General features: G+C 42.1%; 1 protein-coding gene across 3 annotated transcripts in view; it reads left to right on the top strand.

The window, feature by feature from the left end:
• asz1 (ankyrin repeat, SAM and basic leucine zipper domain containing 1) overlaps positions 1 to 13,460 on the top strand; it is a 28,585-nt gene extending 15,125 nt beyond the window's left edge. For all 3 annotated transcript variants that reach the window (XM_044356079.1, XM_044356080.1, XM_044356081.1), the window contains exons 8-13: positions 1,054 to 1,126; positions 1,679 to 1,735; positions 2,370 to 2,482; positions 6,652 to 6,757; positions 7,264 to 7,377; positions 13,043 to 13,460. In XM_044356079.1, coding sequence (XP_044212014.1) covers positions 1,054 to 1,126; positions 1,679 to 1,735; positions 2,370 to 2,482; positions 6,652 to 6,757; positions 7,264 to 7,377; positions 13,043 to 13,216 — 637 coding nt within the window. In that variant the 3' untranslated portion in view covers positions 13,217 to 13,460. The remainder of the gene's footprint in view (positions 1 to 1,053; positions 1,127 to 1,678; positions 1,736 to 2,369; positions 2,483 to 6,651; positions 6,758 to 7,263; positions 7,378 to 13,042) is intronic.
• Positions 13,461 to 13,469: the final 9 nt, after the last annotated feature.

Raw genomic sequence — 13,469 nt, 5'->3', positions numbered from 1 at the left:
AGTGAATATTTGACGCTAGTATTGTGGAGGATTAAGAATATTGTTTCCAGAGTCCAGGCAGCTAGAAACCATAGTGTGTTCATGTTTAAACTGCTGAGGTCACTTAGTGGGTAAAGAAATGACAGAATTGCTGCATGTGAAGGTGTCAAAAACATGTCTGCACCAAAGCAGACAGAAGCTTAAATAATGCTACAATCTTATATACAGGAGCAGCATTATAATAAAGATTATACTGAGAGTTTTACAACAATCTAGTCCTCTGTTGCCTCAGCTGAAGACCAGCCACTGCAGCTTGTGTGCTTGTCGCCCCCTGTTGGGTTTTCTGTGAACTGGTGCCTGCACAGCAGGTGTTGTTGAATCATTGTTCGACCAGACATAAACAATAATAAACCTCTTGCATGATTGTTTTGTCCATTCAAGCACAGCTGGGCAAGTATGATCAGCCAAAAACATTGTATTGTAGCAAGTCTGACATCAGGAATTACAGCCTGTTAGCCTGTAAACATTTTAGCTGTCTTCCTCTCATGTCAGCTACAAAGACATTAAAACCCCAGTTAAGCATTTCACATATTTTGTATGTGCGAGAAGAGAGGCTCATTCATAAAGTTTGTCACGTCAACAGTCAAACTGACACTCTGTGTAGACTGCGGTTACTCTGATGTGTCTGAACTCAATGACATTTTAGCTGCACTCACTTAATCCCTAAAGGAGAAATAGATGTCTTTCCTTTTGCCAAACCACTTCTACAAACAGGTCAAAGGTTGAATTCAGGAACACTGGAGCTGAAAGAGATGTAGTTCATTGCTCAAGGACACTTCAGTAGGGTAGATCTTCACTGCTGTGAGGCTTTAAACCAGGCCTTGCACTTGAGGATGGTACCCCTTCTTTTTATGCTGTTGTTCAGCTTTTGAACAACATGATGCACTATACAGAAAGTCTAAATTCATAACGGTTTTAGTGTGATTACAATCCCAGCTGGTTCATACTTGAGTTGATACTGTAAAATAAGTCCATAGTTTTACGTCTTCGAGGTGAACTCTCTGCCCTCCTCAGTGTAACTAAGCTGGATGACCTCGAGCTCCTCCTACACGGCCTCGATCTTGGCTACCTCGCTGACATCATGAGTGTAAGTATGCGTGTTGGAATAGGATTTCAGTGTTGTTTTTCTTCTCAAATATGTATATTTTTGCATGCACAGTGCCAGTTTCTAATGGAAGATTCCTGTTCTCTTATCTCACTGATGGCAAGATAGTGAGAAGAGATAACGTGCTGTTACACACAATACAATACAGTAATTGATCTATGGGTGACATATAATGATCTCAAATGTGTTGAGCGCAGCTGCATTATTGGAAGAATGACATTTTCATGCTTGGCAGCATGTCATGATGTGCAGTTTACATATTTTACTTGATACTTCATAATGGATCTAGTGTGCTGGATTGACTTGGCCCGAATTAAACCAAGGGTCAGCTCAAGTTTTAGACCCTATCTGATATATGAAGACTGGGTTTGACAGGTGCAGGTAGATTGGTTTCACTGTATGGCAAAGCCTCATGCAGGTACATCTGTTTCAGGCAGTGGGGTCAGGAGCAGCTTGTAGAAGTTTTGATTCGGTAAATGCTGAGTGATGTTTTTCGCTTTCTGACCTGGTTTTTCCACATACACACGTGCACAGGAAAATGACATCACCTGGAACTACCTGTTGACCATGGAGAAGGAGGACCTGGAGAAGGTAGAAGATTGACTGTAACATCTGTGTGTCTGTCAGCTCTTTCGCACACTGTCAGCCTTCAGGGTGACCCAGAAAGAGACGAGGGTAGCTGCTGTTGTCATAGCTTTTTAAGGCCACGGTTTCAGTAGAGAGATATTGTGATAGATTAAACTGATAAAGTACTCTGATAAGCATCTCTCTTTGTTGGAAGTGTATTCCAGGATCATTCTTAGGATTGAGTGTATTTCTGTTAACATTGATAGACTGCCAATGTGTGATAAGAGGCAAATTGATGTTAATAAAGTGTAATGTATTTATAACACCTGGTCCACATTTGGGTCATTATTACAAAGACATGTTGCATTTATAGTAAATGACAACTTCAGGTTAAATCCCAGACACTAAATATATTTTATGCAGACTTACGTGCACACTTGTATAAAATGACATCTAGAATTTTCCATTTGATGTAATGGTGCAGTGATGAAAAATGTATTACCTTAAACTCAATGAAAGCATCAGATAATCTTTGGAGAAAGCATCTTAATATATCTCAACACATAATCATGCAGCTTGCTAATTTTTTTTGAACATATAAGAAGAAGGGAAGAGATTTGGGTCAACAAAAAGGTAACAGCTTTTTTCTATCTGTCAGACTGGTATCACAGACCCAGTGGACCAACAGAAGGTTCTGAGTGCTGTGCAGCAGATGCACCTGGACAAAGTGGACCTGGACACAATCAGCCAACTGGGAGCAGCAGACATTGGGTAGGGGTTACACAAATCTTAATGCCAAGGCCGGTGGCAAGTAACATCTGTGTAGTCAGCGGAAGGGGATCCCAAATTACGTACTACGAACAGAATTCAAGGAAAACAGTGAGTCACGGTGTCAGTATGCTTCAGATGAAGTGCTTGATTGATCGTCGAAGTGTGTCATTATACCCCCCACACACACACACACACACACACACACACACACACACACACACACACACACAAACAACATCTCAAGTGTTGGAATTGGAAGGGCTGCATCCAAGAAGTTTTGTAACTGTCTGAAACCAATAATTTGACAACTACACCCACTTTATACATTGATTGACCAGTATGGGATGGTGAGAAAGTCGGCAGAATTTGAGCCTTTTCCTCAAGCACTCTTATTTCATTCCTCACGCAACTACTATCGTTACTTTGCATGTGTATAAACCTAATGCAACACAATTAATGCCTTTGAGGAGAAACAATCCAAAACTGCATGCTGTTAACCCTATTTGTACAATTATTGGGTCTGTGGTCTCCCTCTGTAACGGTAGGCTTTTAATCATTCAGATGTGGTTAGATGACGTACAAAGTACAAATCATTCCATGCACTTCAACTTTCCTATCAACACTACTGTCCAAACATAAGAAATATAATGGTAGATGGAGGTGTCTGTGGAAAAAAACTTCCTTATCCTCACAGTATTTGAAAATCTTCGTTTGTTTCACTTTACAAAGAATGTCTGACAAACTGTCAGTCGCCAAAAAAGTATTCCACAACACAAAGCCAGACACAAAGTTGACTGTAGTAGCAGAAATTTAAACACTTGTCAGCCACACACCTTAAACCCTCCCCCACATCCAGCCCTCCTCCATCTCCCCGTAATGCTCCGTCTGTCCTCCCCCACTGGAAGTCGTCCATCAGCCCTATGAGCATCTCACTGTCCTAGCTCCTTATCCCCATCCCCACCCCCCCCACCCCCCCACCCCCATAGCAGAGCCTTGAGCCAGGCCCTAATGGTTTAAGCGGAGCTGTAATGATTTGTAAGGTGAGAGGCGATGGGAGGTTGCAATGAGCAAAAGAGAGCCAGCGGCAGGGGCCAAACAGAGCCATCGCACCGCACCCCATCACTTCATGAATCCTCAAGCAGGACTAGGCTTGCTAGTTACACCCACCCTCGCCTGCTAGACGAGAGACAGTCCAATAGAGAGAGGGGAAGGTTAAGGAGAGGGATGGAAGAGCTCCTGAAGAGCTCCTTCAGAATCCCCATTTCACTCTCAAAAAAGGGAAATTATTAGAAAATTAGTCTAAAAATGTGTTCTTGTCATGTTGAGGACCAGAGAAAAAATAGACCTGAAGTAATAAAGTGTAACCTTACTTGTGCTGATGGACATGTTGCTGTATTAAATCCTTGGTTGTCTTCAATGTACTGAAACACTATGCTGTGCAGAAACTGAATTAGAACATTTATGACATTTGCTCATCTGTCAGCTAACGAACGAACAAGCAACTAATAGTTGGGACTGTACCTGTGGAGCCCAATCGGACCCAAGAACTAAAATAGGGCCGCTGCATTTTTCCTGAATCCCAGGGCAGGTTGGGGTGGTTGAGAGCATCCAGATCAAGCGGGCCATGTCCAAAGCCGTCATTGCAGACAGCTTTTTGGGATTCTGAATGTCAGTGGTGTCTTTCAGGATGGAAACCCAAGAGACCACTGGTGAAGCCAAAGGTAAAGACTGAGCCTTTGGATGAGTTTGGGGAGGTCATGCAGAACTACTCGATGCTTTGTCTCAAAGACATTCAGACAACAGAGAAAGGCGAGACAGGGAAGGCTGTGTGGGAGGAGAACTGCTGACCTTGACTGGCGATATTATGGACAGTGGATGGTGCACTTGGAGGAGCTCCTGGTCCTCTGTGAGGCAGTTAAAAGACCCAGAGGAAGTTTTGTCCAACTCTCTGGTGGAGGTCAAGAAGTTGGTAAAAGAAAAAAGAAAAAGAATCTTTGCAGGGATAAAGCATGTCAGACATAATAAAAAGGCTGGATGTTGTTGGATAGTCTTTGTGCGCCTCTCCAATGTCTTGTGGAGAATACTGCCCATTGACGAGGGAACTAGAGGACAGGCTCCAATTATCAGGGTATCACACTGCTCAGCCTCCACCGTAAGGCTTGTGCTGGAAAGGAACCTCAACGTGAACAGAATCCACATTGCTCCTCCTGGACCAGCTCCTCACTCTCACAAGGACTCAGGATGGGTTATGGAAGTTTGTTAACCCGGTCTGTACGTGCTCTGTACAGGGTCAGAGGGTAGGGTAGGGTCTATAACTGTGGTACTGTGTGGGTTGTATAACCAGTGAGAAATGTTTGCATTCTCACTAATAGGTTTTGAGTAATAGGTAACAGGTTATCTATTGTCTCACTATGGGAAATTTGTATTGCAGCCAGAGTTCACATGAAGACAGAATACAGAAGGATAAAATCAACGACATATCAACACAACAAATCACAGAACTAGTACATGGAAATGGAAATTCATACCAAGTACAAATGTGTAAGTGTGTGTTTTTAGTGAAGGGGAGGTATTGCATTATCGCAGAATAATGTAATAATCTCCAGGCAGTCTACTCTGTTTCTATAATGGCTTCATTGGACTGCACCTGTAAGGCCACAGAGGTGCTCTGGGTATATCCAACTGGACAGAAAAGAACATGCTGGAGCATTATACATCTTGCCTTGTTAGGGAACGTCTTGGGACCCCCCTCCCCCCCCCCCCTCCTGGATCACGAATGGATGTTTCTCTTGATAGTTAAGAGGAACAAACAATGCATTCAAAGTGGGATTTTGAGCTAATAACAGTTCAATAGTATTGGAAAAGTTGTTAACAGTTGAATCAGTATCACTAGGTAGCAGGAAAAATTTGTCTTGGTGTTGGTTAGCTACCAGTTTGGCAGGCAATCAACTGTCATTTTGGTGTCTTGTGTTTAAACAGGTCTTTCTGCTAGGAACTTGTGGCTCAGTGCCATCTCCAAAGGAAGTTGAAGAAGTGATGTGACTGAAATATTGCAGGTCTGAATCCTTCAACTCTTGGTAAAATGCAGTGAAAGCAAATATGAATCACGCTCCTCTATGCAATTAGCATTGAGCAAGGCACTTCTCAAAGTGAAGCAGGGTATTGCTGGAAAAAAGGGCAGGTTTGTCCAATTGACTTTCCGGGGATAAATTAAGTTTAAAAAAGAGTGGCACACACGCACCTTCCACCAACATTCCCATTTAACATAACATCGTTGTTTCCATCTACAATCCCTTCAACAATCTTCCCATCGGGGGCCTATCATCACTCTCGGCTCCCTAGATAAACTAACAGCAGGGAGAAGGGAGGTGAGGGTGCAGCACAGGCTGACTGACACTGTTTACTCGCCCCTCTGACAGAGTGTGAGGAGGGCTGGCTGCTCAGTCCCCTCACCAAGGGAAATGTACCATTAAGATAAGAGCTATCAATATCCCACAGGACCAGGGGATGGGAAGAGGGGAACGGAGAGGTTGATGAATATAAATAACTTATCATTTAAGGTGGATGTTTTCAGGGAGGGATGACAGCACGGGTTAGCATGGGGAGGAGGTGGGAGAAGGCTTGGCCACCTGCTCTGTTTTCGGTGAGGTGATCTTCAAGGAAATGCACGGAGAATGTTAACACAAAGTTTGGTCCAAACTATCAATCTGTCTACTCTGTCATTGCTGGGCATCTTCACTAGTCTTGCCTTGCCTCTTCTTAAAAAGTTAAACCCATCTGATCTTAGTTTTTAGGTTCCTATCGCATTATCTGTATGTCTACAGAAACTTGTATGACTTGACAGATGAGCAATGCATCACGTTCGTGTGCCCTTTCTCAGTTTTGCAATTTGTACAGCTAACTTAGATTGGACATTTGAAATTTAATTTAACTGTCACTGCTTGAGATGTTTAGTTTTGCAGAGCTCAAGGTGACATTTAATTGCTTGTTTTGTCGAACCAACAGTCCAAAACCCAAAGCAACAATTCCTCCAGTTTAAGAAGCTGACATGTTAATTAAACATTTAAGGCAGGGAGGAACAAATGCTTGAGTATCAAAATTGTTGTGGATTGAATTTCTGTTGATTCTCATAGATTTTTTTTTTTTTTTTACTCCATAACTTTTTGCAGGAGTGAGGAGTTGCAGAACTTCCTGATTAGTGTGATGCAGCAATGCTGTTACCTAACAGAAACCATTCAAGATGTCATCAGCCGTTTTCCCCGCCAAGCTTCTCAGGTATATGTTGTCTAGGGGTTACCAGTTAGGTGTTGACACATTAGCCGCCAGTTCATGCTAGCTTGTTTACATTTTGGCAACAGAAGCACTAGTGGTGCAATTCCTTGGCCACATGCATGAAACAATATACAAATCATCATATTCCATCCATCCATCCATTTTCTGCCGCTTATCCGGGACCAGGTCATAGTGGCATCAGACTGTCCTCCAGCTCATATTGAATTATGGAAATCATGGAGTTTATAATAAAGGCATGTTGATGTTATGTAGATACACCGTTTCAGATGGAGCAACATGCAAAGTAGGGTTGATTCTTAGAGCAGGTAATCCACTAAACTGCAAAAAAGCATAACTAATAATAGTTTAAAATAAACCACATTCAAATATATTTCATTTGCAGTTTTAAGGCTGTGTCCCTTCCTGTCACATGACTGGGATGAGACCAGGTGCCTTTATGTTCTCTTAACCTCTGTCCTTCTTCTTGGTCTCTTTGGTCCTCCATGCAGCTGGTCTTCTCACTAGACCCGAAGAAGGAAGCCCAGGCTGTCTGCAACCAGCTGGTGGTTCAGACTAAAGACCTGCAGAAGGAAGTCAACTGCCTGCGCAGTCTGCTATGCCAGGTCAACACACACACACACACACACATACATTGCTGAGCTCGTACTTCCTCCACTACAGATCACAAATTTGACCTGTGATGCAAACTGAGCTCCTTCGCTTTTGGTTGCTGTTTCTCAAATGTTGATGTTAAACTGAGTTTACAGTAACGTCACCTTGTCTAAAATTAGCTAACTTTGGCTTTTTCTGGGCCAATGACCACAGCGAGCCATCGGAAGCGGTGTGTCGTGAAAGTTCATCCCTATGCATTCTCTATGCGACAAGGCAGGAGCCAAATGCCGTACACAGGTGGCATGTTGATACACATTAACACTCAAGAAAAGCAGCAGTTTCATCAAATTCATTCCCTAGATCGACCCTAGATATATTTTAACTACTCTGCCAAGACTATTTCCGCTGCTACTGGCATCATTAAATGATGCAACGCTACATGATGCGGCCATTTCTCTGCCAGCCATCCTCAAGTGAAGAAGGAAGGGACCCATCAAGTGGTGACAACAAGCACTTGAAATCTTGTTACAGGCCAAAAGTGATAACAAATGTTTAGGGCTGCAACTATCTTTGGTTTTATTATCTTATCACATACATTAAGAATTTTGTTGTAGGTTAATGTGTTGATTATTTGTTTACTATATAAAATGTTATAATAGATGACTGTAAAAAAAAAAATCCCTTCAAAATTTGCCAGAGTTTAAGATGATGTCTTCAAATACTTGTTTTGTCAGTCAGTCAGTGTTGAGTCAGAAAATCAGAAAATGTTGAGCATTTTCACTGAATAAATAACTGAAAGCACTAATTGATCATCAAAATCGGGGACTATATCTGCCTTAAATGCTAAGGCAGGATATTTTAGAGCTGAAGAATAAAAAGAAATATTAATAATGAGTAACAGTATAAGAAATTTAACAGTAAATGGAAATGAAATATCAGGAATAACTAAATAAAAATTCAAATTAAGTAGGTTTGAAATAAGGTAAAATGTGAATATACATAAAAATGCAGCTTTAAAACATTAACCTACTATGATTTATATTTGCATCTGTCAACATTAGTACTAATATATCAGTGATGAGCTGATACCAGCTGATTGTTCCTGCCGAAACGCATTAATATTTCATGCAAGTCAGTCTAAATTCCTTTCTTACGTTGCTGGCTGTTATTCTGAGAGCTTTCCTCTTACTACAAAAGCAACATGAACAGACCATAGTGTGTGTGTGTGAGTGTGTGTGTGTGTGTGTGTTTTCGGTGTAAGTGCATATGAATTTTGACGAGCTCCAACAGGTATGTGCGAGGGTGCTTGCATGTGTGCACCTGACTGTGTGTGTGTGTATATGTGTGTGTGGTTGCATTTGTATTCCAAGAGGAGAGAGTCTTTCCTGACAGGGCAGAATCCTCACAGCCCATAAGTCAGCACCGCTGTGACATGGACCTGTCAGCACACAGACGATGAGGCGGAGGGATGAGGGGGGATGAGGGGGCTGAGGGGGGGGGGAGGAGGAGGGTGGGGGCAGAAGAAAGCGAGGAGAGGACGCAGGTTGGCAGGGTGAGGGAGTTTAAGAAGGGAGAAAGGGCTGATGGGTAGAGGCGGGAGTACGGGGTAAGAAGAGGGGGTGGGCGAGCAGCGGATAGAGGTGGAGTGTGGTGATGGTGTAGGTATGTGTGTGTGTGTATGCCGATAACGTCCGTGGGGGGGGGGTCCTCAGCTGTGTCAAACAGGAATCCGACGGCCAACGGAGCCCATTTGGACCCACTGGCTCTCGGCCCAAGGAGGAGGGTCCTCACACACACACACACAGCCTTATCCATGTCAGCTTGTCTTTTGAAACACACAAACTATGTCACTGTATCTGCTGGAACTCTCACTGTACATGCTATCCAACACACTTTGCTGGATTATAGCCCTGCTTTGAAAACAAACCTTACATTTATTTTCTTGTAACATTTAAACTAGAGCCAGGAATCTTGATCAGAAAGATGCTCGTCGCTGCCATCTAGTGTTGAGTTTAAAACTGTGTGATTCCCAGTGAGGTTGGAGGAATATGAGAACTGATAAGAAAGTCGCAGCGTGATATTTAAAAGGCTATTAAGTCGTCTGACTTTTATCACCTTCTGTCAATGTAAGGAACTAACCCTCCAGCACAGCTTATAGTGGTCATAAATTTTATATTTTCACAGTTGTGATGAATGTGTAAGCTAGAGTTTTAACACAAATGTGTCATTAGGAAATGTGCTGGCATTTTCAAAGTGCTCAGATGAAGGGCGAACATGATTTGTTTCAAATTATGTAGTTTAAAGCTCCAGCTGTCTATAGTTTTATATTAATAATGGTTCAAATGACAATTTGCAATGTGAACGTGGTCCCTGGTAGTGATGACCCCCACAGGGCATTATCATCAACTGTGCACCTCTACAGTATATGGTTCCGTTTCCAGCAGCAGTGGGCAGCTGTTTTCAGATAAATGAGCTCTGATAAACCTGCAGTGCGCTACCTGTCCAGCACCAAACTGCAGACAAAGTTAGTGACTTGTTGGTGCAGAAAGTGGAACATGTAGCATTTAAAGAGCCATATATTTATCTCAGGAGTTAATGTGGTTGGAAAAAAGTCTCCAAATTAATGCTAATGTAATGTATGTCCAATGTATGTGATACTCAGCTTGTTGTGACTCTTTCTGCACCAAAGAAGCCAAAAACAATCCATTAATGCAACTTTAAAAACACCACTTTGTAACATTAAGTGCTGTGGCAGCGGTAGAGGTAAGAGTCAATCAACCAAATAAAAATTTCATGTGATGACTTGGCTGATGAAGTTTAAAAACCCCTGATCTGCTTCCTGGAATGTGAATGTAAAGCACCCCGGCCTCCAGTTGAATGTTTGACTGCGACTGTTCTGCGGGGTTTGTAAACTCACTGGTTTTCCCTCATGCAGGACTCTTGACTCTCTGCGTCATTTAATGCAACAGTGCATCCTGTAATTCCCCTGAGCGCACATGAACCACCAGAGCTGTTTGCAGCTGAACACCTGATAATACAGTTTATTTATTCACGTCATCGGCTTGAAAAGAAGTTGCAATGCCGGTGGCTCAGTCGTAGCAGCAGCTTTATATTGTTGAGCTGTTTAAAATGTGAGTAGTACAATATATTCCAAAATAGAGCACAGGATGGAAAATTCATCTTGGATACAAGACATTTCAGCCCCTAGTGAAGCAATCATTGAGTCAAAGGTATTGATCAATTCTCTGAGATATTTGTGTCATACGAGACGCTAAAATTTTACTGTTGGACTTCACTTTTTGTTGTCTTGCACAGTCAGCTGATCAGAATCTCCATAATATTTAATCACCAATTACATGCACGTTATATTCTTCTCTACTCGTTTCTTAAAGTCCTCATATGTAACATTTTTATATGATTATAGCAAGAAAAAGTCTTTTTTTTATTCTACCACCAGGTGGCACCAAAATGGGAGATTTTGCTGTCACTGCCTGACTCCTACCTGATAACCTGGTTTTAACAGATGCCAAGAAAGGAAAATATATTACCCCTGTTTAAGCCTCTTTAGTGTAGCGTCCAAATGAATTCAGGAGCTATTTTGCAGAGAGTTAGATGAGAAGATTAATACCGTTCTTTGTACACTAAATACAAAGCTACAGCCAGAAGCCGATTAGCTTAGAATAAAGACTGGGAGCAGGGGGGGAAATGGCTAGCTAAATTTAAAGAGTCAGGTAACTTTATGAAGATAGGATTCCAGGAAAGTCACTGCACTCAGCCAAGAAATAGTCCAGCATATGACTCCCTTCAGGTGTGTACAGATGAAACAAACAAGATAAAATGTGTTAATATAGATTTAGAGTTGCTGATAGTCATATTTAAAGAAATGTGAAAATTTAAAGGAAAAACCAGTACAGATCTGAATGTTTGACCCCTACATTTAGGGGATCTGGTGGCTCTGTTATGCTTTGGGGGCATTTTGCTGGCATGGTTTGGGTCCAGTCATCCCTTTAGAGGGAAGGGTCACTACAAATCAATACAAAGTTGTTCTGAGTGATCACCTTTATCCTAAGATGAAACATTTCTATCCTGATGGGAGTAGTGTCTTCCAGGATGACAATGCCCCAATTCATAGGGCTCGAGGGGTCACTGAATAGTTTGAGTATGAAAATGATGTGAATCATATCCTATGACTTTGGCGGTCACCAGATCTCAACCCAATTCAACACCTATGGAAGATTTTGGACTGACGTGTTAGACATCGCTCTCAACCACCATCATCAAAGCACCAGATGAGAGAATATCTTTTGGAGGAACAGTGTTCAGGGACTTGTAGAATCAATGTCAAGGCACATGGACGCTGTTCTGGCGGCCCAACACCTTACTAAGACAATTTGTGTTGGTTTTTCCTTTGATTTGTCACTCGTCTGTGTTTCTATTTGTTACTTTCAGCTTCCAGTCATTATGCTAAGCTAAGTTAATCTCCTGCTGGCTCCAGTTCCATAACATAATGAACAGATATGATAGTGGTATCAATCTTCTTATGTAGCCTTCGGCCAAAAGATGTCAAACTAAGATTTTATTATTCACATATGAAAAGGTTAATGGAATATTCCACTGACAGTCTACCTCTTGAGTATCAGATGCTGACTCCTATTGGCTTGGAAGGTGTTTGAAAGTTTGTATCTTTCTTCTTTTGTGGACTGCCTGAATACACAACAATTAAAATGAAGACCCAGATGCACAGTAAAAAAGCAACAAATCTATCCAAAAAAACCTTCATATAAACTTCTCCAAGCACTCAAGCCTCATAATTTCTTTAGTTTATTTATTTGGTCAGTATGTCCCAAACAATTACTGCTTTGCCAGCAAATAGCTAAATACACTACTTCCTGTGCAGTATATTTAGCTTTAGCTTCCGAGCAATGAGGACTAGAAGGTGCAACATGAAGTAATATATTTAGATATCTTTTCAAGGAAACTGTTGTTTGTTGTTCGATTCAAAAATAAATATGTATAAAGATAGTAGATATCACCCAGGTTTCTTTGATATTGAGGTCCTGTGGGAATAATGCCTTCCCGACACTTATTAGAAGTTTTTCCTTGTTAGTGATTAGAGAATTCAGGAAGTTGTAGCAACTGGGTTCACTGCCAAACCGCAAGTTCCCAAGTCGTATTTACCAGAAGAGAGCTGAAACATTTTGTATCTGCGAACTTTCCCATATGACAGGGATTGAGTGTGACACTGTGTCACTCTCTGACTCGAGAGTTCACGAACAGCATTATTCCTCCGTGACTTGACCATGACCAAGACCCGTCTCTGCACTTGGCTGATGAATCCGTGAGGATTTGGCACAGGAAGTTTTGGGTGACTCAGGTTTGCGAGTCATGCTGTGGTGGTATGATGGGACCAGACATGCCCTCACCCTCAAAATAAGCGGGTCTCTGTTTGATTCCCGCCCACGAGTAACTGAGCCGATATTTCCCATCCAGTGAAGCTTTAACTGGCCTGGAACTGTGTGGCCAGTAAATTGCCATAATCCAGACTGGATTAAGTTAAAATGACCTGCAACCCTTCTACTTCCTGCATGAGGTCACAATGATCCAACCACAGGGTTTGGCGTGTGTTGCCATGCTCATGCGTGTTTCCCACGTGAACCTCTCCTTCTCCTCCCTCAGATGGATGCGGCCACAGATTGCTGTCAACTCCCTCAACCCGGTCCCCATGGCAACTGGAGGATGCGGTCCCTGACGAGAGTTGCGCTGAGCACGCTCGGAGCCACCGTCCTCTTCCTCCTCTACAAAGCTGCCAGTGGCAAGGTTTACCTGCAGATGTGCAGGAATGTCTGCTAATCACAGGACAGATGTGTCTCTCAGTTAGCCGCTCATAATGTTTTTGGTCACATAGGTGATTAGTTTGATTATTAAAAAGATTCATATGTTTTAGGACAGTGTTTGATAAGACAGGTCACTTTTATTTCTGCTGCTGTTTTGAGTACAACTTTGCTGACTTGTCTTTGAGTTTAGTTCTTTATTCTTTTAAGTTATCTTATATTTTAAGAGTTTAATTGAAAATTAAAGTTTCTTTTGAGAAGCATTTTTCTTG

Source organism: Thunnus albacares, chromosome 7 (genome assembly GCF_914725855.1).
Source record: "Thunnus albacares chromosome 7, fThuAlb1.1, whole genome shotgun sequence".
Taxonomy (NCBI): Eukaryota; Metazoa; Chordata; class Actinopteri; order Scombriformes; family Scombridae; genus Thunnus; species Thunnus albacares.
Note: the sequence above shows the minus strand (reverse complement) of the source record. Positions and strands in the feature narration are given on the sequence as shown.